At 40.1% G+C, this 24,362-nt stretch overlaps 1 protein-coding gene and 1 long non-coding RNA gene across 3 annotated transcripts in view; one reads left to right on the plus strand and one right to left on the minus strand.

Annotated features, from left to right (window-relative positions):
* Positions 1 to 5,462: 5,462 nt before the first annotated feature.
* On the minus strand, positions 5,463 to 7,002 carry LOC112532072. Its single transcript, XR_003074300.3, has 2 exons — positions 6,529 to 7,002; positions 5,463 to 5,786 (listed from the first exon to the last, which is right to left on the minus strand). It is a non-coding gene; the product is annotated as an uncharacterized LOC112532072 (long non-coding RNA).
* The window catches only part of SNTG2 (syntrophin gamma 2), a 244,420-nt gene continuing 226,113 nt past the window's right edge, over positions 6,056 to 24,362 (plus strand). For both annotated transcript variants that reach the window (XM_025148890.3, XM_025148893.3), the window contains exon 1: positions 6,056 to 6,532. In XM_025148890.3, coding sequence (XP_025004658.1) covers positions 6,461 to 6,532 — 72 coding nt within the window. In that variant the 5' untranslated portion in view covers positions 6,056 to 6,460. The remainder of the gene's footprint in view (positions 6,533 to 24,362) is intronic.

The raw sequence follows: 24,362 nt of genomic DNA on the forward strand, positions 1-24,362 counted from the left end.
ACTCTGGAAAACAAACAACAATAACAAACCTACAAGCAAACAAAAAGCAACAAAACCAAACTAAAGGAAAACTTGCGGGGTTTTATTTCCTTCTCTGTACAGCAGTAAGGTTGGTTGCCCCCTTGAGCTTTATTATTCCTTTTGTACATTTGATCCCTTCTATAGTTATAGGGCTTTGTTTAGCTTTTTGAGCTTTATTGGCTCCTCTGTAAATTCAAAGTTTCTCATTCCAGTGAGGAGGCAGAGGACTCTGTTCCTTGGCCAAAGGACACTTAAAACAGGTTCCTCTGTTTATTTCTCCTAATCAATGAAAGAAACTTCATGAAGCTCTTGTTCTGCAATCTCTGTCTCAGATTTTCCACAAGTCCATTAGGATTTGCTTTTGTTGGCTACATATTCCTCCACTTTGCTGCATTAAACTACGTGCAATTTATTGTGGCTTACAGAACACTTGTCATATGCAGAGCCATGAATGTATTTGTAGTCTAATTAGTGTCTTGGCAGCCTAGTACAACAAAGACATATTATTAACCCAGTTACAATGTTACTAACAAATGTATTCCAAATTATCCAATTATTGCTAATCCCCATTAATCTTATACTTCCAGCTGTTACATAGTGACTTTCTGCAATCTAACCCTACTTCATTGTTAGGCTTAACCTTTCAAGACCTTCTGGATCCTAAAATTGATCCTGCCAGCCTCATTTGCAGAAGAAATGTTTGCACTGAGCGACCAGTGGCCTGAGTTCTCTGCTGGGAAGACTTAGATCTTGCTTTACTCCCTGCTCTTGTGTCTGCTACAGGTTGTGCTTTTATAGATTGTTTCTGAACACCCTGTTTGACCACCCTGCCTCTTCTTTTTGTCCCTCAGAGTAGCTGCACAATGATCACTTGTTGTTTGTTTGTTTTTCCAGACCACCACTCCAAACATACATTTGCAGAGTCAGTGTTGAGCTAAAGCAAAATCAAGTTGGGCATTAGCTCCCTAATTTTACTGTTACAGGTAAACAGTTAAACAAACCCATGATCCGCCACAGCAGTTACTGAAAAAATCTAGCTCATTGTTAGGTGTACTAGAAAGCTTTTGATTAGCTGCTTGGAGTATAGGAATGTATAAAAACTTCTGGTTGCCTTTATTTTGAGCTCTGTGTTTAATTAATGTGTGAACACAGGATTTTTTTTTACGAAATATTTCATTTGTCCACTAATGAGTACAACTAAACAATGTAGTAGTAATAATAATAATAACAATAATAATAATAATAAAGTTACAAAGAATTTGGTGAAGGTAGTCTTTGGAAATGGTCATTTCACATGAATATTTGGCACTTTTCCCCATCATCTTAGATACACTACTGTAAACTTTACAGCTGAAAAGCTGGAGAAATATTAGATTAAAAAGAGAGAGAGAGAATATTTTGTGGTGCCAGAGCACATAGCCAATTTTTGCACTGTTGTAGAATGAAGAGCAGAAAAAGGATATTATCAGTGTAATTAACATTTTTTTTTCTTTTCTATTCTGCATGGGATCTATTAAATGTAGACTTTCCTGGCATTTTTTCAGGCAATAAAAACAGCAGTAAAACTCTTTCTAATTGTCCACTTTCACTTTTTTTTTTTTTTAAACAAAGCATGTCTTTCTCAAATGAAGCTGCACTACACTACATCTATTATCAATTGATTCCCAATGATATAGTATATTAATGCAGCTCCATGAGCAACTCAAGAAATGTATTGCACTCTTAATTCTGTTCATGAATTGCCCACAAATGAATCAACAAATCTATAAAAATCATGTCTACCAACCCCAAAATTATTCAGCATACAAGGAAAAAGGATTTTTTGGCAGAAGTGGGCCATGAAGTACATACTGAGAAGTTTCTATCTGATTTATTTATTGGTTACCCTAACCACATAACGCTGCCTCTGTTCATCAATTATAACTTACCTGTGCCTCTATGTACAATCAGATTGCCTTTGTGAATCACATTTTCTTTCTAAATTTAATTCTTACGTTCCTATGAGTCACTGGTCAAATACTGCTGAAATATAAATAATGAATATATTTGTCATATGACAAGTAGCTCACAATTAGGGTTATACACTGGCTGCCAAACATTATGAGAAGAAATCAGAGCAAAAGGAAAAGATGGAAGGAGAATCACATGCTACTCCAGGGATGCAGGCAGTTTTCAAGAAGCAGGGATTTCTATATCCTTGTGCCTTTTCTCAGAACTGGCAATTATTTTGGAGCCAAGCAATCACTGGATAAATCCGAGTAGTGACAACAGGTTTCCAGAACTCTGTTCTCCCTCTCACAAGCTTGTGCTTTCTTTGGCCACATAATAATAATGTATTCCTTTTTTGCACATTGGCACAGCTTTAACATCTTGACATGCTGCTATCTGCAGAGAATGAGCACACATAAAATACTAGTTTGCAGAACATCAGCTCCTCCATTTGGTAGATTTCAAGGACAGGCAAGCAAAAGGATGCACTTAAGAACAACCTCAGGAAAGAGTATCAAAATCCCACTTGGTTCTATAATACTCAAAACACTTGCCATTTAGCCACATGCCTGCTACTCTTTGCTGCTTTACCACAGCTGGTGATGAAGTGTACATATGGATGTTGTCAGTGTTACAAAATCATCTGATTCTGAAGTAAGAATACATACTGATCACTCCAATATCTCTCTATAAACACATGTTGGGAATACCTCGTTCAGATATTCAGTTGTTCAAACACACAGTTTTAATCATCTTTCATATTAAACTGATGAATTACTCTCTTAAACAGCCTGAGATACTGAGCTCCTGACTGATGTAGTCAATACTCATTCCTTCAGCACTGACAGACAAAATCATACCAGTTTGCCCCAGTCAGCCTTTGACTTTGGCAGCAGGGTGCCATGGTGGAGTATACCTGCACCTGAATAAAATGAGGGATACCAGTGGCTGAATGGCAGCTTCCCCATCAATACAGGCTGCAGATTCCTTGGGACATGTAGCATTTCTATCCGGCCTTACATGCAATTTTTACATTAAAAACTTCAAACTGATATCCTTAGAAAAGTATGGTCTACAGAGTCTCCTTCTCTGGAGAGATTTGAAAACCACCCGGACACTTTCCTGAGCAACCCGTTGTAGGGAACCTGCTTTAGCAGATGTGTTGTATGTGGTGGAGGTGTTGGAGATTCATGATCCTTGAGGTCCCTTCCAACCTGGGCCATTCTGTGATTCTGTCCCTTCCCACCTCTATGATTCTGTGATTCTACTTTCTCTTATCTTTGATGTCTTTCCACAAAATTAAATGAAGGAGCATTTGTTTTGCTAGTAAAATGCTCAGTATAATAAAGTTCATAAAGCATCTAAGCTTTACAGAAAGACCTAAAATAGAACAAATGATGCTATGATTCTTGTGTTTTTCTGAATATTATTGTCTAAAAATGAGAAGTGGAATATCTGCAAATGTTGAATTTTATGTTAAGATAACCACCTGACTTGAGTAGCTGTGTGAACGTTTACGTGTAGACACATAAATGTTTATAATGTCTTTTAAGTCAAAGTAACATTTCCTGGAAAATATAATTACACACTTTCAGCCATGTGTGTGTACATGTATGTAAGAATATGCATGAAAACAGAAGGAAACAGGCAGATCTGTAATGTGACATCTTCTGAATTCAGCAGTTTGCACCTGTTTCATGAACACTCTTTCCAGTCAAACTTTACACATGATTTGAAATTTTCTTGCTGTATGCTAAGTCTAATCTTGATGAAACTTTTTGGGTACTATTTAATATCATGAATTTAACTGAAAATCATGGTATTTTTTATCAAAAAAACATGTTTTGCATCCTCTGCATTTACTCTCTTTTTGTAAGATCACTTTGTTGATATTTTCTACTATTTTAATGAAATCTCAAGGGCTAGAAATTTATAAATAATTGCCCTATTCCAAATTACAGGATATAGCATAATCTGGGAAAAAAAAAAAAAAAAAAAAAACCAAAAAACCCACTAGTCTTTCATCATTAAAAAAGCTACTTGACAGCTAGCACTCATTAACTGTATTTCAGGAATGGCAAAGGCAAAGGCAAAGGCTTTGCAGGATCAGGGATGCAGTGAAACTGAAAAATTACTGACAGAGGAAAGGGAAAACCACATATAAGCTTTTCATTAGTAACAAACTGAACACAGTAACAACTCCTAAAAAGTTCATATGTTTCTTAAGCTATTAAATCGTACTGTCTCCTAAATATAAAGAAGTTTATTAGTTGAAATTAATTAATTTTGTGGGCTATCGCAAATTGGCTTAGCTCAAATAAAATACTAAATACTTTATTTTTGACTAATCTTCCTCCAAAACACATATATCCACTTGTTTTCAGTACAGCAATACTATAGGAGAGCATAATTTTGTGAAATGCATTCATTAAATCCCCAAAGTATGAAGTATTAACAGTTCCTTAGCTGTCTGATGTTATCCAATTTTCAGTGCATTACATAAATCATTTATGCAATTGTCAGTTTTCAGATAAGCTTCTCAGGAAGTTATACATTGTGTGCAAGGCTTATGGTAACCAATTGGAAGAGAATTTTAAATTTTAGAAAAGTAAAGCTTATAGATAAATAGAAACATTTTGGAAAGTAGGGACTTATCTCTGTAAGTCGTTTTCCATATATATTCCCTCTACATCATAATACTGCTATGCCATGTGTTTTTTATTTACACTGACTTGCACCTCTGTTTTCTAATCCTTGCTTATGTCCTGTATTTATGGAAGAAGACAATGAAGAAGAAACACAAAAGGAAAAGCTGTACGTGATAACAAGTTTGTAACTACAGCAAAACTGTTATCCATACTAGCAAATATCTGTCTCTCATTTCCAACCTTCCTAAATTGTCTAAGCACACCTTCATTAGTAGACAATACCCTACTCCTACATTATTATTATTTTTTTCAGCAGAGGTTTGTACATTCCAACAAAACACGTTTGGTGCATGGGCATTGCCTGCGACTTCTGCAAAATACAACCTCAAAGGTGTGATGTTTCTAGAGCTATAGAACATGCACTGTTATTTGCTGCTTCCTCTCACCTCCCAGCCCTGGCAGCCTGGGGCAATCCATCTCCGACAGGCTGCAGCTCATTTGTGTGGTTGTTCTTTTTCCCTACATCTCTCACACAGTGTCAGCAAGCTGTGCATGTACACAGGTTTACCTGGTTGTGTGAGGTTGTGGCCCAGGTTCTCAAGCATTTCACACTGCCAGCTTATTGTCACAACTTTTTTTTCAGGCACATAGCACTATAAATGGTGGTTTGTATTTTATCCACAGGATAGGCTAATCAGGGCAAATGAGCCCTTAGAGCCATGCCTTTAGGGACAGACTCTTTAGCAGGGTCTGCTGTGACAGGAAAAGGGAAATGGTTTCAAATGAAAAGATTTAGACTGGATATGAGGAAAAAGGCCTTTATGATAAGAGTGGTGAGGCACTGATACAGGTTGCCCAGAGAGGTAATGGATACCCCATCCCTGAAGACACCCAAGGTCATGCTGGATGGTGCTGTGAGCACCTGATCAAGCTGCAGGTGTCCCTGTCCATTGCAGGGGGTTGGACAGGATGGCCTTTAAGGGTCCCTTTCAATTCACATGGTTCTGTGCGCCATCTCATCTCCTTCCAGCCAGCCTCGTGAGGTGCTGCACAACAGACCCGCAAGAAGTTTTCCGAAGCCGATTTCCCAGGCTATCCAGGTTATGAACTCGAACACTGGGATGAAGGCTAAAGACCAATGTAAGAACAAAACCTGGTGATGTTGGTTTGGAGACTATGACAGAGGGGCACATACCTGCAGGAGAGCTACGTATCACTGAGTGACCCCCACACCGGGGGGAATATCGCGTGGGCCTGCAGCACGCCCCGACCCCCCGCCGTTCCGCCGCCCCCGTTCCCTTCCCGGGCGTGGGTTGCCCATCCCGAGGCGCTGCTCGGCGCGGGGCGGGAGCGACCCAAAATCATCGTCGCCGCGCTCGGGACGAGCCTCGCGGGGGGGCTGCGCGGTGCGGTGCCGGGGAGGAGCGCAGCAGCGCTGGTGGCTGCACCCAGAGCCCGGCTGTGGAGATGTGGCCGCAGAGGGGAGGGGAGCGAGAGCGGCGGCGCCTTCCCCCCGGAGAAGAGCGAAGTTAAATAGGCAGCGCGCCTCTGCCGCGATCCTCTCCCCTCCTGGCTCCCAGCCTCCGGCGAGACCCCTCCTTCTCGCCCGCCGTGCCCGTACTGCCGCCCCGCCCGGGCCGCGGGCGGTGGGGTTGAGCGCGGCGCGGTACGGTGCGACCCCCCGGCACCGCCCGCCCCGCGGAGCCGCGACGCCGCTCGCTCCCGGGATTCCATGCCTGAGGCGCAGCGTCCTGCCGAGCCGCCCGTCTAACAGCAGAACCCAGCCAGCTGCATGGGAGGAGATGAGCGTGGCGGGGAAGCAGCCGCCTCCAGCACCTCTTGAGCGCCCCGGCAGCCTCCTCGTCCCCACCTGGGCAAGTACCCGCGCTCGCCGCGCCCGTCCCGGCACCTACTCCCGCGGCGGCTCGGGTCGGGCGGCTCCTGCCTACGGCTCTGCCCGGAGGGCGGGAGGGAGGCGCCTGCGGGAGGAGAGCGGGCAGCGGGGCACCGCCTCAGCCTCCCTCAGCGGAAGGAACAGTGCCGGCCGCCGAAAGGCAGCCTCGGGCCGGCCGGCGCCCCCTCTCAACGCGGGGCCGTCATCTCCCTCAGCCATGGGAAAGTTTCGGGGGCCGGGAGAGGAAGCGGGGAGGGGGATCGTTTCGTCTCGACTTGTGCGGTATCGCGCTGGGAGGGAAGCGGGGAGTTGGGAGAGATTCTTTAATTCGTGGCAGTGTATTTGGCACATCATTTATAAATGATGCCCTCTGATGGTGGTTCTCAAGTGTCCTTGATTTATTAAATTAGCGTCATCTGGTACATCCTCTGTACCTTGTAAAGTAATGATGGACTTAGTGATTTAGTGTAACGCTCCTCTTGGCGTGCGGTTATTCTGTGGAGGTGTAACTGCAGCATTTTTCAGCCACTGTCTGGAAAGTTGCATTTATTATAAAATAGTTTACTGGTGCTGAAATAAACAGCCCATTCACTCTTTGCCCTGTCCTTCAAGCTGTCTCAGTGACTACAGCTGTGTGGTTTTAAAGGAAAAGTGTGTCACCTTCCTCATATTTTACCCTGAGCATCATTCAGAAGCCACCTGCTTGCTGCTCCGCGCAGTATGGCTTAAAGATGCTTTCCTCTTCACATCAATTCCATTACCTCTTTAAGGCTCTGTAATCAGAGAGTAGATGTTTGGAAGAACAAGTGTGGAAGGAAAGGTATTAAATGACACCTGGAACCACAAGCATGTGCAACAGCTGCCACAAATCTGTGGCAACTAACTGTTGTCCTATCCAAGCTGCTTTGGGCTGTGTATTAGTGTCCCTCATCTAACAAGAGAGACTGCTTGTCTCTCTTGCAACACGTTCACCTCTTGGCTTTTGGAATTTCTCTAATTAAGAAGAAAAGAATGAAAATAAACCTGCTGTAGGATTGTCTGTGTTTTAAAGCTGCTTCACAGCTCTTGATTTGTAAGACCTGCTCCTGAGCTGTAAAAATAATCTGTACAGCAATTACTTAAAATGTTAACAGCTGGGGGGGGTTGTATGGCAGTTCAGAATGTTTCAGCACTAAAGGTGAGGTATAATCACTATCATTAGGTGGAATTTATGACTGGTGTTCCTGTAGTTCTGTTAAATGTATACGTTTAAGGCCAACGGGACGTGCTGTTACTGCTGATGCTTGTGGGACTTCTGCCTGTGGTATTGCCTAGAACAGCACTGGGCTCGGAAGGAAAGGACAGGTGTGGTGGGAACCAGAGGCTTGTGGCCATACAGCTTACCTGGACCCTACATCAGAAGCAGGAACATAAATCAAAAGCTCTGCAAGCTGCCTCTTTCCAGTGAAAACAGGACAGCTTAACCTCACTTTCCGGAGTATTTTAAATGTGATTGAAGGAATGTCTGTATGTACGGTCTTATAAAAAGTTACACAGACTTCAGTTTCAACAGTGGCATTTTATGACAGGTATTTATATGCTGAGTTTATAACTGCACAGCTTTCCAGAGATGCCATGTACTCATGCAGGGAATGCCATGAGCCATTCTCAGCATCTTAAAAATAAGAACTTGCTTTTATGATTAACAGTGTGATGAGTGTTTGTTTCATTATTTTAACACTACTGGTTTCTGAATCCATTAACCTTACTGTTTTCATATCTGTGTATTGCCTGCGTCTGTACAAAATTTTCTCAGAAATAAGATAGAACTATGCCAGTTATGATGCAACTACTAAATGCTGCATGCTGAGCCCATTTCATTGTCTGGGGTTATGGTAACTAGGCAGTCATAGTTCTTAAAGGTACCCGTATTTTAATTCTTTTCGTTTTCAGAAGGAAGACAGCAAAGTGCTAGTCCTTGGAAAGTAGCTCAGCTCACTTTTAAATTGCAGATAGTATGCTAGATTTGAAACACAGTACTATAATATTTTGTATGCTTGTATTTTTAACGCTAACAAGCTCTTTTAAGTCTGTTTCTTGCATAAACTCCTTAAAGTTTATTTGTTTATATTCTGTTCTATGCAAGTGAAGCTTCAGTCAGACATTGTCTCTGATGTTTTTGCCAATCAGTGTAACTTGCGCTACTTGCCTCCCTCTGGGTCAGACACATGTTCATATTGAGCTGATTTCGGAAAGCAGTGTGTTTCCTTTATCTGTAGTGAGCTTCTTACTTAGATTTCTTGCATAGCTCTTCCCCTCTTTGCCCCTCAGAAATCCTCAAGAGGTCCAACTCCTTAAGGATAGTTACCCACTGTGTCAGTGTGCCCATGCCACAGTTGTACCTGAATCTTACACTGCTGCAGTATGAGTTGGATTCTGTGGTTTTCTTTGTCTTGCTGGAAGTGTGAAAGGCAGTGATAACCTTACAAGCTTTTAAAATGGAGAAATAAAGGTATATATCTCATTATTATGTATGAGTACCTTGTCAGTGGTTTCTCAGAATAGAGACTATTCTGTTAAAATGCCATCATTTATACTGCATGCCATCAACTAGTACACCAAGTTTTTTAACAGCTTTTTTTCTCACTGTATGGAAATTATCAATAGATTTCTTTATTCAGCAAAGACCCAAAGGAAAGAAGTGTTGGGAAACTATTTTGGATGTTGTTCTGCTCTGGAGTTACTCAAACTGTGATCTCCGTAAGGGGACAAAATGCATATGCAGATCTTCTGTTCCTTTCCTGTTCCTTTCCTCCTTCCCTCCCCCCCCCCCAACACACACACACTATGTCTGTGTGATTTAGATATTCAGATAGAGATGGTAATATTTACTATTTATTTATTTATTTGTTTGTTTATTTTTATTTTAAAGCAAGGCCTGGGGCATTTAGTTATTTATTTAACTTTGCGCCTGCCAATACCGAAACTTCCTGAATGTGATCACTAGGTGTCATGTTACCACAAACATCGGCCTCTTGCCTTTTCCCTACTCATCTTTTTAGGGTCAACATTGAATCGTGCCATTTTCCTGATGGAAACAGATGGCTACCATTAATGTTTCACTTCAGTGTTTTGGTATGCCTGGATGGCGTTCAGTCATCCTGCTTATGACCATAACAAGCAGTGTTTGCTTCAACTTTTCTGGTTTCTTTTCTTCTTCTTTTTTTAATTAATTTATTTTTTTAATTTGAAGTTATATGCGCACTTAGATTGCTTTAGGTTTCAATATTATTTCCCAGGTACCTGTCTACATGACAATACAAATCCATAGGATATACTTACTAATTGAAGCTTTGCCACCCACGCAGTCATTTTCTTTTGCAGTTTCTTGCTGGGCAAAAGCTGATTTCTGAAATTTTTGTCAATAGTTGAGCAGAATTTGCATCCTGACATGGGGATGGAAAGAAAATAGATGGTGAAGCTTCATGATAGAGAAGGGGTGTCTGTGCATACCATTGTATGAAGCCTCATAATTACTTTCCATTGCAGATTTTGTTGATTCCTCTCTGGCTGGGGAAGAATGTTTTTTTGCTCCCCTCTCCATCATTCCACTCAAAATCTGGAATAAAATAGTTTGAAGATTCTATTAAAGAAATTTACCAAACACATTATTAAATACTAGACTGTACAAGTTTTTTTCTCTATTTTTTTTCTTCCACATTTCTTCACTTTTTATCTCTTCCCTCAAAAACAAAATCTGAGTCCTGCTTCTGTCTGTATGTAACTCCGTAAAAATAGCTACCAAACTGATAAAAATCATATTCAAGCTTATGGCTTTAACATCTTAATGGAAATAAGTCTTGTTCCCACCTGCTGCTCTGAAAAACAATGTCTTATCTCAGAAAAAGAACAGTGTCGGTATTCTCTTTACACCTCAGATCTGTGTTTCATATTGTAAGCATTTTTTTCTGATGTTTTAAACATTTTATGAGATGAATATAAATAGAATTACTTTCATTTGTGAGTGCAGAGACTGCTGAGAATAGGAGTGGTAGCGGAGCTCAGCAGACGGAGCAGTGCATGACATGTACCTGCAAAGTCCAGCTGATATTGCACGTCAGTGGCATCGTGGTAAAAGTAACAAAATATAAAAGTGAGATTGGCTTAGAGAGGAAGGGACCTTGGGAGGTCAGTGAGCCTAACCTGCAGAAAACAGCATCTGTCCTGAATTTAGACTTGTCTGTTCAAGGCTTCTCCTCATTGCATCTGGGAAACTGCCAAGGTTGGAGAGTGCAAAACCTCTGTAGCCATCCTTCTGCACTGCTGGGCCATTGCCATGGTAAACTTGGGACTGCTGCAGGTCCCCTCAAAGTTATCTTTTTTCCAGGTTTAATAAACTTCCTGAACCTCTCATGTGTTCCAGCCATCTTTGTGGCCATCCATTGCACTTGGTCCAATTTGTCAGCATGCTTCTTGTACCAGGGGACCCAAAACTTGATGCGGTGTTCAGATGTGATCTAGGAAGGGTTAAGCAAAGAGAACTAGTCAGGTTGATCACATCTGCATTGATGCTGTTTGTCTCTGTGGCTGCCAGCATGCAGTGCTGACTCCTGCCTGGCCTTCTGTCTGCCAGGGCCACCTGGACATTCTTAATGTTACGCATTTCTTGTCCATAATGTCTCAGAAACTGGAAGCACTGAACATTTTTAAAAAGCAAATGGCTCTTAAAAGTGCCTTTTTTTTTTCCCCTCCGTTGGTTAAGAATGTATGTGTACCTCAAGAGAAATTTGGAATTTAGCAAATTACAGTACTACATTTTCCGTGTGCTCTTTTATTTATTTTATTTCATTTGCCAAAAGGAGAGAAAGGCCGATGTTGACTTTCATCTGAAGTTAAGATTCATTTACTATAAAAACTGCCTGCATGTTGAAGTAAAATACTTAGAAGGATTTTTTCATCCTTTATTTTACTGAGCAAGCTGACAGTTAAAGCCAACAGAGGCCCAAGACTGTGCTTCATTCCAGACATCATGTGTTAGTTTCACTCATTTAATCCAGAGATGATATAAATTTCTTTTGGTCTGTTTTCTTGAAGAGAAGGCAGGCTGATGTTCTGAGCTCCTCTGTACCTGGTTGTCTGAACTTTCTGTCTGAAAAACAGTGTGACTCCAGTGAGAGCTGTCATGCTGGAATCCTTCTGCCACTCTTTATTTATGTATATCAGCAGGCAGAGTTTTGTAATGAGATTTACATACTCTAAAGGATATAACCTTGAAGAGCTGTAACACTTCAGCACAATCTAATCAATATTATCATGTTTATCATCTTGTGAAGTTCAGACTGTAATAAGGACGAAATGCATTTGTAGTGTTTAGAGAAGTTCTGGGCAGGAAAATCAATGCAAAACCTCAATTGTTTTTCACTGTATTTAGAGAGGCATGGTGTATGTTCACACCTTGTATAATACCATAAAGTCTTTAGTCTTACAATGCTTCCCTCTGCCATGCCAAAAATGCTCAACTGCCTATTAGTTTGGGATTTTTGCCTCTGCACAGTTTGTGTAGGTTTTCTAAGTCATGATATAAATAAAGAATGAGGAGAAACTCTTCCTGTGACCAGGCACATTCTGTATAGTGCAGTCTGCTGGGAAAAATGCAGCCAGAGTAGCCTTCTTCATAGGTTTCAGAAGCACTTCCTGGAGTCTGAGCAGCCAAGTTTCATAGCACTTCCTTGATCTGAAGTACTACTGAGTCCCTTGTTTTAGTGCTAGAGATGTATAGCGGGGGGGCTAATTGACTTGGTGAGGACCACAGCAGCAGCCTTACCCAAACAGGGATGAAATCAAAGCCTGTTGGTGTCAAATCTTTATTGTGAACTCTTGATTATTCTTCATTGTTAAAAAAAAAAAAAAATGGAATTTTAGTCATTGTGACTCTTGATGTGGATTCACTTTTTATACCCAGTTTTGCAGGAGGACTAATGGAGTAAGCGGACAGAGTTCATGTGGGGCTCAGAGAAGCTCAGTCTGGGGGTGTTGATGAAATACTCCTTAGAAGCTAGCAGGAAAAATAAGTGCATTTGCTATGCTATCTATGTGTGCTGGTGGACAGAGCTTCCTTGTTACTACTATTGTGACTTGTATTATTAATGGCTATTATCATCTACCTATAAACGTCATCAATTAAAAATATTGGCATACAGATTTTCAGAGTACAGTGCCAGTGAGTGAGCATTATTGTTCCTGCTTTACCAGTGGAGAAGCTAAATGAGATATGTTCTAATGAAGGCATTGGATTTTTTTGTTTTGTTTTGTTTGTGTTTTAAATGTGGATTGAGAATATTGTCTTTCAGTAGCTTATGTTTCCTGAATATGTGATGAAACTTCACTGAAAATTACATGGAGAATGATTTTCAGTTTTAAAGTTTTCTTTCAAATCTCAGTCTTTATTTTATATTTTTTGGCTTGAATAAGTTGTGCATTATCCTGTCCCATCCAATAATTGATATAGACTTCTTTGAAGAATATGCATTCATTTTACTTAAGTGTAAAAACATACTTGCTTCTGCTGCTTGTGTACATCAGGAGTAATATTTTAACATCACTGAGAGTGGATTTATATTATAAAATATAATAGCTGGTATATGACATGAATATATTAAACAGAAGAACAAGCATGCACATTAAAAACTGTCTTAAGTAACATGGGAGATAGTGATGAGGATTTATTTTGTTTCCTCTATGAAAGCTCTTGCTCCTCTAAGTATACATAAGACTATTAAGTTGATTGGCAGAAAACACCAAAACTGATCTCACAATGGATATCGTGAGGATATATTCATATTTGGAAACTTTTTATTACAAGCCTATGTTGCAATCTCCTTCTCCAGCAATGGCTGTTCAATCAACAAGCAAAGAAAGAGATTTTTTTTTTTTCATTTGTTTCACTGCCTGCAGCTAAGACCCAGATACTGCAAGGAAATTCATGGGCACATATCTTTCCATACAAATCCCATTTAACAGTTTTAAGTGATGTTTTTAGAAAGGCTTAAGGAATTACTTATCAGTGTGGTTGTGTTAATAAAATGCAAGTTTCTTCCATACTAATAAAATATTCTCTTCAAGCAGAAGTTATAATCTAATTTTGTGCTATTTCTTTACCTCAATTTTTTTAATGATATTCTTCTGTTTTACGCACTGTTTTAGTAAATGTAAAATTTAGTTGTTGTTCTGCTACCCTTCATGAGCCCTGAATAAATGGTAACATAAGGATGTGCAGTAATCCATGATATGGATTTATTTTAAGAATAGAGTTGAAATATTCAAAGGAGGGCTTCAAAGATGGAAAAGGGTCCAGAATTGCAATTATGAGGAGTGGGCAAACTCCCTTGGTTTGTTCAGCCTGGAGAAGACTGAGGATTCCTCATGGAACCCTACAGCTTCCTTGTGAGGGCAGTGGAGGGGCAGGTGCTGGCCTCTGTTCTCTGCAGTGACAGGACTGAAGGGAACCTTGCTGAGACCACTGAACCTGAACCCCAATGCTTGTGCTTCACAGTCAGGAACACCACTGGAGGATTCAGCTGAGGCAGAATGTGTGGTTACACACAGACCACATCAGTTCTCATGTACTGGCAGACGGAACATGACCATGCCTCCTTCATGGCCATGATCTTCATGCTGCAGCAGGCTGGGGAAAGCTGAGGAGCTGCTCTCCTTGTTGCTGCGGTAGTGTTGTGTGCTGCAGAAAGGAGAGGCCATGGCCAGTTACTGTCCTGCGGCAAGCAGTATCAGTGCTCTCATCCCCTAGCAGGAAGCTCTCCCAGTCCTACAGTTGGCTGTCTCACACTTCCCGCTGGCACAGGCACAGGCTCCAGCTGTGGTCTTGGCAGCTCCCTGAGTTCCTGCCCCATGGTGGCTCTATGGGACCTGAGTGACCTTGCACAAGTCATGTCTACTGACTCAAGGGCACTTTGTGGGCTCTGGCTGCCTGAGCTACTCAGGACCAGAGAAACATTAATGATGCTAGGGGATGGGCACTGAGAACAGCTCCTGGCAGCCCCATAAGATAGCCTACAAGCCCCACAAAAACACTCAGCCAGAGCCCAGAAACAAGCTGGTCTGGGCCACGCTCTGTTGTGCCCCAATATATACAGTAGTGGGCCATGAGGCCACAGTCCATCACCTGGTTGTATGACACACTATGACTTTGTGACATCAAACCTGTTGCTTGGTGCTGTCACCCTGGTGAAGCCAGTCCAGCCCCAGCAGTATTCCAGTCAGCACCAGTACAGTGCCTCTGCGTGCCCACTAGGGTTACTGCAGTGTTGGAGTTTCCTATCAGTCACCCTGGCTTGGGCCTTGTCCTCCTAAAGCCCTTGCCTTCCCATCTTCCCGTCCAACCTCCTATCAAAATGTCCATATTTAGGTTTTTCCCCATCCAGCTCACCCTGGCTGCAGCTGTTGCCTGATTTGGCATTTTGAACACCATTCAGACATCAAACCTGCGGCTTCGTCATGAGGTAAGAGGAGGGGCAGGACCTTATCTTTCTTGTAACAGTGATAGGACCTGAGGGAACAGCACAGAGCTGTGTCAGTGGAAGGTCAGACTGGGTATTAGGAACAGGTTCTTCACCAGAAGGTTGTGGGCATGGAACAGGCTCCTTAGGGCAGTGGTCACTGCACCAAATCTGCTAGTGTACAAGGAGAGTTTGGATAATGCTTTCATACATAGGGTTTGTATTTTGGGTGGTCCTGAGTGGAGCCAGGAGTTGGATTTGATGATGATTCTTGTTTCCTTCCAACTCAGGATATTTTATATTTCTATGAAATGTTGCCAGTTCAGTCTTAACAATCTTGTTTTATGATGTAGCTATAGCTTTTTATAAAATCTTTTTCTGTTTCTACTCATAAATCATCAGCCTATTTATCTGCTGCATCAACATACTATTTTATACAACTATTCATTGTATTTTCATTTAAAAGATGGATTAATTACTAAGGCATCTGGTGCATCATATGGTGTATGTGCTGGATGTGCTGAACAGAATAATCTTTAAAAAAATAAGAGAAAAATGACATTACATAAAAGGATTAGACTTTTAAGTGTGCTTTGAAGGGTTACTTTACAGCACTAAAATCTCTAAGTCTGTTATTCAGTATTTTGTGATCATTAAAGGAATCTTTGATTCTACTGGAACAAATCTGCATTCCTGTCTGTATATTCTCTTGTAATATTTTAAAACTGGGAAAAAAATAAGACACTATTTTCTAACAAGGACTGCATTATGGAGTAGTAATATGATACTGTTTCCCAATATTATCATGAAACTACTGCAATTTATGATGTGTAAGGCACTAAATTTGTATTCTTACTGTTTATAGAAATTATATCCATGGACATAACATGCCCTTCTTAGTCTTCATTATAGACTATAGATAACAGGTGCATTTTAACACACTACCTACAAAGAAACAGTGTTTCCTTGGTATACTTACAATGATGACTATTGTTATTTTACATTAGAATATTACTGAATTCTACTGTAGCCAAAATTAGCAAGTGGCACCAGTTTAAGATTAAATTATGCATTTATTACATAGCATCATTGCCAAGGGAAGGACAATAGTAATTGAATACAATTTATTTACTGTTCACGTTTTTATATCTTTGCTCCCAATCACCTGAAGTTAGATATATATCATCCTTTTTACCTAAGAACTTTTGGAAGACAAGGCTTAAATATATCCATTGTACCTTCTCTTTCCAAAAATTAATTTCTTCATTGGAGTTACACTTCTGGAAGTGTAATAGTAGTGTTTTTTTTTTTATTATTATTATTTGTTCAATGTTGCATGAACAAAAACATAGCACCGTTACAACTCAGTTGAAGCCATCAGGGTTGGAGATGTAGTGGGATGCATTGGTCTCAAAAATTTTCAAAATCAAAGTGATCTTTTCAGAAAACATGCTGATTCCAACAAGAAAGAATCATAAAATCACCAAGGTTGGAAAAGGCTTTTAAGATTAACCAGTCCAACTGTGCACCTAATACCAATATTTCCCATTAAACCATGTCCCTCAGAAGTCTGTTTTAAGCACATCTTGCTTTGAGTGTGTAATCTGAGGGACCTGTTTATTAGCTTCTTTAGTTACATAGTTAATGGGATTGAGTGCACCCTCAGCAAGTTTGCATGTGACCGGAAGTTGAGTGGTGCAGTTGATATGATGAAAAGAAGGGATGCCATTGAAAAGGACTTGGGCAGGATTGAGAAGTTGACTAATGTGAACTGAATGAGGTTCAACATATCCAAATGCAGTCTGCTACATCTGGGTCAGGGCAATCCCAAGTATGAATACAGACTAGAGAATAAAAGGATTGAGATCAGCCCTGAGGAGAACTTGGGGGATCTGATAGATGAAAAATTGGACACAAGTGTGTGCTTGCATCCCAGATGGCCAAATGTATGCTGGGCTGCATCACAAGAGGCGGCCAGCAGGTCAAAGGAGGTGATTTGCTCTTGCGAGGCCCCTGCTCTGCTCTTGTGAGGCCCCATCCGGAGTACTGCATCCAGGACTGGGGCCCCCAGCACAAGAATGATGTGGAGCTGTTGGACTGGGCCCAGATGAGGGCCACAAAGATGATCAGAGGGCTGGAGCATGTCTGCCGTGAAGAAAGGCTGGGAGAATTGCAGTTACTCGGCCAAGAAAGACAAGTCTCTGGGGATTCCAAGCAGCCTTGCAGTCTTTAAAGAGGACAAAGAAGAAAGATAGGAAAAGGCTTTTTATTGGGGAATGTACTGAAAAGATGAGGTGTAATGGTTAGAAACTAAAAGTAGGTTTAAATTCCTCACTGTGAGAGTGGTGAGGCATTGGATGAAACAGGTTGCCCAGAGAAGATGTGGATGTTCCATCCCTGAAAATTTTCAAGGCCAGGTTGAATGGGGCTTATGGCCACCCTGTCCACAGCAGGGAGCTGGAACTAGATAGTCCTTAAGGTATTTTTTCAACTGAAGCCATTCTGTTATTCTATGATCTGTAGCTTTAAAAGAGAGGTATTCCAGGAAACAAATCTGAAATTTGAATTGTCAAAATGATATCAAAACAGTTTACTGATGAAAATTAATGAACTCGAATTGTTTAGTTCTGATTTATGTACACAACCCAGAAGAGCTTTCTCTTCATTTTGACGGTTTAAATTGTAGCTTGGAAGAATGCTTCCTTCTGTCTTTTACTACCTGTAATTGAGCCCTTAGAGAAAGAAAACAAAAATCAGACTTGTAATTGTTACAAAGAGCAGAGTTGCAGCAATTGGAATCATCTGTGGCTTATGCTCTCAAGAACATTTCTTTCAGATGTCATGAAGGAGAAGAAAATGGATAATCATGTACTGACTCCTAGTGGAAGTAATGATCATTAATAATAAGTCTTGATTTTGTTTTTATCATCTCTTGGTTTTCTTTTACTTTACTCCATGACTAATTCAGAAGGAGTGGAGGGAATTAGGGCAAACAAATGGTTTATGTTCCTCTCTACTTCTATTCTTCAGTTTTCTGCTCCTTTCCTCTTTATAAGCTTTGCTTTACTCCTCAAGAGAAGAGATTCTGGCTTTGTTATTAACACATCTACTCTTTGGAGACAGTCCATTTCACTGGCTGACAAGAAAAAAAAATGAAGAGAAAAAAATACATATATATATATATACACAATATAGTGATGGGATAGTGATAGGACAAGGGGGAATGGTTTTAAACTGAGACAGGGGAGGTTTAGGTTAGATATTAGGAGGAAGTTTTTCACTCAGAGGGTGGTGACACAGTGGAACAGGTTGCCCAAGGAGGTTGTGGATGCCCCATCCCTGGAGGCATTCAAGGCCAGGCTGGATGTGGCTCTGGGCAGCCTGGTCTAGTGGTTGGCGACCCTGCACATAGCAGGGGGTTGAAACTTGCTGATCATTGTGGTCCTTTTCAACCCAGGCCATTCTATGATTCTATGATTTCTAAAGAATAGAAACATTACTGGAGGGTAGACTGTAGGGTGGTTATTAAAGGGAAGTGTATGTGAATGAAGGAGTGAGCAGGCAGACAGGAGTTATCTAGACCTCAAGGAGTACTGGTTTGTTTTTTCTGGGTGATTTCTATCTGTGTGCAGTAGGGAGAGTCCATACTTTAGTCTCTCATAGCTCTGTTTCTTCTCTTCAGCTTTCAGTAGTTTGACAGATTTTGAGAAATGTTGTTAAGGTTAACTTAATGTTTACTGAATGTAGGTTTTGTAGCTAAATATAATTAAATGTAGTAAACCTGCTTGAGTTGACTCTGTAATTCTCATAATTCTAGTGTCATTTTAATCTGACTGGGGTCAATCTAATTCTTTTCCACAAAAACATCTTGCTTCATCAATTTGTAGCATAAAATGAAGATTTCGTCTTTTAAATTTTATAACATTTCCATTCTATTAGTCTAATGTATGATTCACTTTCCACAAAAAAGTGCAAAGAGTGCTTCATGTATATTTTTTAAGCAATTAGTGTTAGCGGTGTCTCCTCCGGGAGATATTTTTTCTTTGAAAATTAGCTGTAGACTATGCAGCCCTACAAAACTTAAGACTTAGCCCAGTACATCTAGCAGAAGAAAAATAAACAAACCTGCCAGCCTACTGCTGTGGCTTAAGTCACTGAGGTGTGACATGAACATGATGTAGTTCTGTAAGTTCCTTCTGGATGGAATTTAGAAGTAGTAAAAAGTAGACTGCTCTGCAGAGCATTGTTATTTTTCAAGAACTCCTGTGAAACTTTGGCAAACAGACTCATGTCAAGAGAGTATTATCAAAATATTTGTCCTTGTCTTGAGGAGAAGGAATCTTTTCGCCTTAAATTAAGTAATCAAAACTGTCTGTAAAATGGGAGATGAGGAAAAGTTATTTAAGGATAAGGACAGCGTTTCCTTCCTTTTGACTTCTCTGACTATAATCCTTGCTTTTATTTGTGGTATTGAAGTTTCATTAGGAACACATCTGCTCGCTGAGAGCTAATTCTCTATCATGTTTAGCTGAATGTGGCTTAAAAGAAGACTATTAACAGAAGCTTGTGTGCTCTCTATATAAGTTGCAAGAAATTTTGAGAAGTCTTTTCTCAAATATCATGAAAAATAGCTGCCTTGAATATTATTTCACAGAATAAAAATTTACTTACACTAATTGTAAATTGTGGACTAAATAGCCGCTCATCAGCTTGCTTGGTATTTTCAGATCAAGTATTTGTGGAACTAATTTCATGTTCGTACATGAGATTAAGGTACTTTCACTAATGAGCTCTATGGATAATCTTTATGAATGTCTCAGTGAACTGAAACAGAACAATTTGTCTTAGTTTTTCAAAACTAATTAGTCTTCTAATCTTTCCACTGGTGGTATCTAGACATACAGTCATACCCCAAGGTTTGGGAACTTTGGATTTGGTCAAATAACTCCTGTATAGGCAGAATAATAAGCTGAAGATAGATTTGATATTCTCTATATTCTGTAGATGGGTGTTGCCAGCTACTGAGAACACTAAAAGGGACATGGTGTAGCTTCAAGCACTCAAATGCATTTGATCATACTGTTAACCTGCCAGCATTTTCCTTGGCATAATTTTGTCCTGGGCTACTTAGCAGTGTTTCAGACAACATCCAGACCCTAGCATGGGACCATTTGTGTGTGCAGCACACTTGTGGTATTCATGTCTTTTAGAAAGGCATAGTTTAGATTCTCTGATTCAAGCTTTGTGCTGCCAGCTGACCTCCAGACCCCTAGGTGCTTTATTTACCAGTATAGATGTTACCTCTTAGATTGCAGCAGTCCTTTTTGGCAGTGATATTAACCTTATGCACTCAGAAATGTCTGAGACTTGCTGACTTTTTTATCCAGGGGAGTTATCCTTTACTCAGATCATTGGTGTTTGAAAATAAAACTGTTTTCAAAACAAAAAGATATTTATGTACTTTGCAGAACAAAGCACAGAACTGCAATGGAAAATATTCCATTCCAAAGAGGTTTTATTTCATCCTAAAACACACATGTCAGTGTTTTACTTTGGATTAGGAATGTTCTTTTCAGGTGACTCTCATTACCATCCCTATTTGCTGCCCTGCAGTTTGCGTTGTAAAGTGGTTTGGAATGCACCAAAGGTACATCCAGTGTTGGTAACTAGAACATGAAAATAGGAGTAGACAGAGTAAGACAGAGGCACTGAATATTCACACTGTATGAATCTCTAGTGTTTTTTTACAGATTAACTATAGCCTGATCCTGTGAACTGCACACCTGTTTTTGGCCAAGCCCTCTTGGTGTGTCCTGGTGCATGCCTCCACTAAGGTTAATTCCACCTGAAAAGAATCTAGCACATGTGCCCTGAGACCATGCCACAATGCAAAGTGCAGTATGATAAATAAGTGGGGGTAACTGGAAGAGACGTGCTTCAAAATGCACACTTCAATTTTGAACTAAAATGTAATACTTAGCTGAATTTCTTTCTTTCTGAAAATAAGGCACCTGATTAATTGCAGCTACTAATGAGCTTTCAGTCTGAGGTAGCATGTAATAGTAAGCCTAAAATAGAACCTTCCCAAAGTGCTAATGGTAGAAGTGTTGGGTCTTTGACAAAAAAGCAGTTTTGCTTGAAAGATCTACTTCTCTTGTAATACATTACTAGTCTATCTGGAAATAGTCTCAGTAAATCTCATTGTATATTTTCATATTTGAACTGATTAAAAGAGGCAGCCTTTTATTAACTGCTTTTTGTGTCTCTTGTTTTTTACCCAGTAGTATATAAATGAGAACAGTATTTGTCTCTTCCTTGACTTTGCCTGCTAAACTTTCCTTAGAATCTTCAAGCTTTAATATCATGCATAGTATTGTAGATCAGACTGAATGAATAAATGCTGACAGCTCTTTCTCTTAACATTTTATTCCTAATCCTTTCCAATTTTATTATCTTTGAGAGGGTCTGATTTTGAGTATTACTCTCAAATATGCTATGAGATGTATGACAGAAAATATTTCCTCAATTTGCAAATTCTCTCAAGGACACAGCTCCTGCTTCTTGAGTGAGGCAGAACAGACTGCTGAAGAATGTTCCAGGAAGTAGACATAGGTAATCTTCAAGGCACAGAAAACATTTGACTATTTGCTAGGGAAAATGATTTCTCTTAATAATCAGAAGTTATGAAATAAGTTAAAGACTGAGGGGAAATTAGACTTATTCTTTCAAAAAGAGTGTGCAGGCTCTTGAAATCTGGTTTAGAGCATCTCTGAATAGGAGACAGAATCCACAACGTGGAAATCATCATGCTAAGTCATGGCTTGAACCAGAGATGGAGCACCTGGAGGGTGCAGGGCCAACCCAGGGGTGCTCAGGTGCATACAATGAGCCTGAGTGACTGGAAGGGATGGAGCCAGGATCCAACCCTTCTCAGACCTCATTTAAGGATTGGCAGTGGAGGTGAGGGTATCTTGCTGGAGACCCTTGCTGACCTGAGGCCTTCCAAGGGTAAGTGGATTTTTTTCCTTTGTTTCTGTGGTTGCTGTATTTGGGCATATCCTCACTTGCTGCAGCCTGGGGCTTTGCTACACTGCTGTGCTTTTTATTACGTTATAGCATTACAATAGCATTAAAGTAGAACTTTTTCTCCCTGAAAAAAGTAGTGTATAAATGTCACTGCAGTGCCCTGATGACAGAATTCAAAGTTATTCTCAATTCTTGTTGTACATAACTAGGTCTAGCTGATATCTTGACTGCCATTCACTACTCTAATTGTAGTAATAGTGAACTAAGAATATGGCATAATGTTTTTTTTCTTTACGGAATAGGAATGATTCTTGTTCATGCGTCCTATGCCTCTTTATAAACATTCCTCACTAGTTTCTCTGCTTTGATATTACACTTTACATAGCTTTCCTTGCTTGTGCATTCTGGGACGGGCTTCTGGTGGATAAGGTCACTGCCTCTGCTCCACCCAGGGCTTTCTGCTCACCTCTCCTCCTGGAGTAGCCCACTCCATCTGCTCCCTGACATCTGGAGCCCAATACTGATCAGTATCAAAGCAAGATTACTAATTTACATTTCTTTGTTTCTTTGGCTCTTTTTATTTTTATTTTTTTCTTTTCTGCTTTTAAGGTCTGCTGTTATTTATTTATTTATTTTTTTCCAGTACAGTACTTGCTCTTTGCAGCGGTTTTCTGTGTATCTGAAGATTGTTAATGTGTCCTCCACAGCATAAACAGCATGAGTTTCCTGGCTTTTTCGATCATGCTGTTTCTTTGCTCTTAACTTTCTTCAGTTGGCCCTATCTGTCTACAACAATTGTTTATAGGACTCTGACTGTAGCCTGGTCAATATGCTGAATTGAGCAGGATTTGTTTAAGCCTATCTCATGTGGTACCCATAATTATACTTCCTGGAGCATGAAATACATCATTGACTTATGTTCAGCTTTTGATTTTCCCTAATCTTCCAATTTGTTGCAAAAGAATTCTAATGTTTCTTTAGATATTTCTTTGTGTTAATATGTGGCTTTGTCTCCTTGACACTGTCAGGCTGTTCTTCAGCACCTGCGTTTCCAAATTTCTTGAGGAAAAATGCCTATGTATGATTGCACAGTGAACACTGTTCTGTGTATGATCCTCTCATTCAAGGTGTTACTAACAGGTTCACAGATACATACTACTTTTGGTTGTTCGGTGTATATGGGAGGAACAGGATTATTAATTGGTTTTCACTTTATTTTGTGAATTGTGAGGGAGAATCGTTCTACTTAATTTTCTGCCTGTTTGTTTTCAGCAAAGTAAACTGGGGAATTTGTGATCCAGGAATGGGAAAGCCTTTCAGGCATAGAATGCTAGTGACACCCGCATATATGTATATGCATACATTTTATATTTTTCTACTTTCCCAGGCTGCAGCTAAGTTTCATTTGGTGTTGGAGCAGTCTGCCTGCTCAAGAGTAAGATACTGGAAATATCTACTTTCTTGTGAGGTCAGATCACTACTTCAAAGTTAGATTTGGTGGCCCAGGTCTTTCTCCAGTTAAACTCTGAAATCTCACTCCTTAGAAATGCACAAACTCCTCTGAACATCATGTTCCTGTGCAGGCGAAGATGTTTTTCATTTGTTCCAGTTGTAGTAAACCCAGGGAGACTAAGACCACCCTTCAAAAGTTGCATTGTTTTACTACCCAATATCTTTTCCTCTAGAGGAGAATGCTTTTAGAAGAGTGCAGTTCTGGGGATTATGAAATATTCTTTACTATTTCCTTTCTTCTCCAAAGATTTTTGTTTACTGGAATTACTTTATGTAGGGGAATGAAGGAAGTCTCAATTTTCAGAGTTAATTAAATAAAGATTTGGATATGACATCTGTCTTATTGATGAAGGAGAATTCTGCATCTAAGTGATGAAAGATCTTAAGTATTTTCATGCCAGTAAACAAAGTGACTTGTATTCTTTTTTACTTAGTCTTTTTTTTTTTTTTTTTTTTTTTTTTGGTGCATGAGATTGCTTTTGTAATGTTGACTCGTAATAGGAAGCAGCTAAGAAATAACTGTCATTGTTCTGGTTGGCCCAGCTTACTTCCCTCTCAGTTGCAGTGATGTGAGCATTGCCATTTTGGACTCCAAGCCCCAAGTCCTTCAGTTTAAAGCCTGCCTCATTAGGTTAGCCAGCCTGCTGCCAAAGATTCCCCTTCTTCTAGACAGGTAGATTCCATTTAAAGGTAAAGATGTTCAGGAAAGCTAACAGATCTGTAAGCAATAATATCCATCACATTTCCACAATAAGTAGACTTCTCTGGATAAGAGCGTAG

The sequence above is a fragment of the Gallus gallus genome, chromosome 3, assembly GCF_016699485.2.
Source record: "Gallus gallus isolate bGalGal1 chromosome 3, bGalGal1.mat.broiler.GRCg7b, whole genome shotgun sequence".
Taxonomy (NCBI): domain Eukaryota; kingdom Metazoa; phylum Chordata; class Aves; order Galliformes; family Phasianidae; genus Gallus; species Gallus gallus.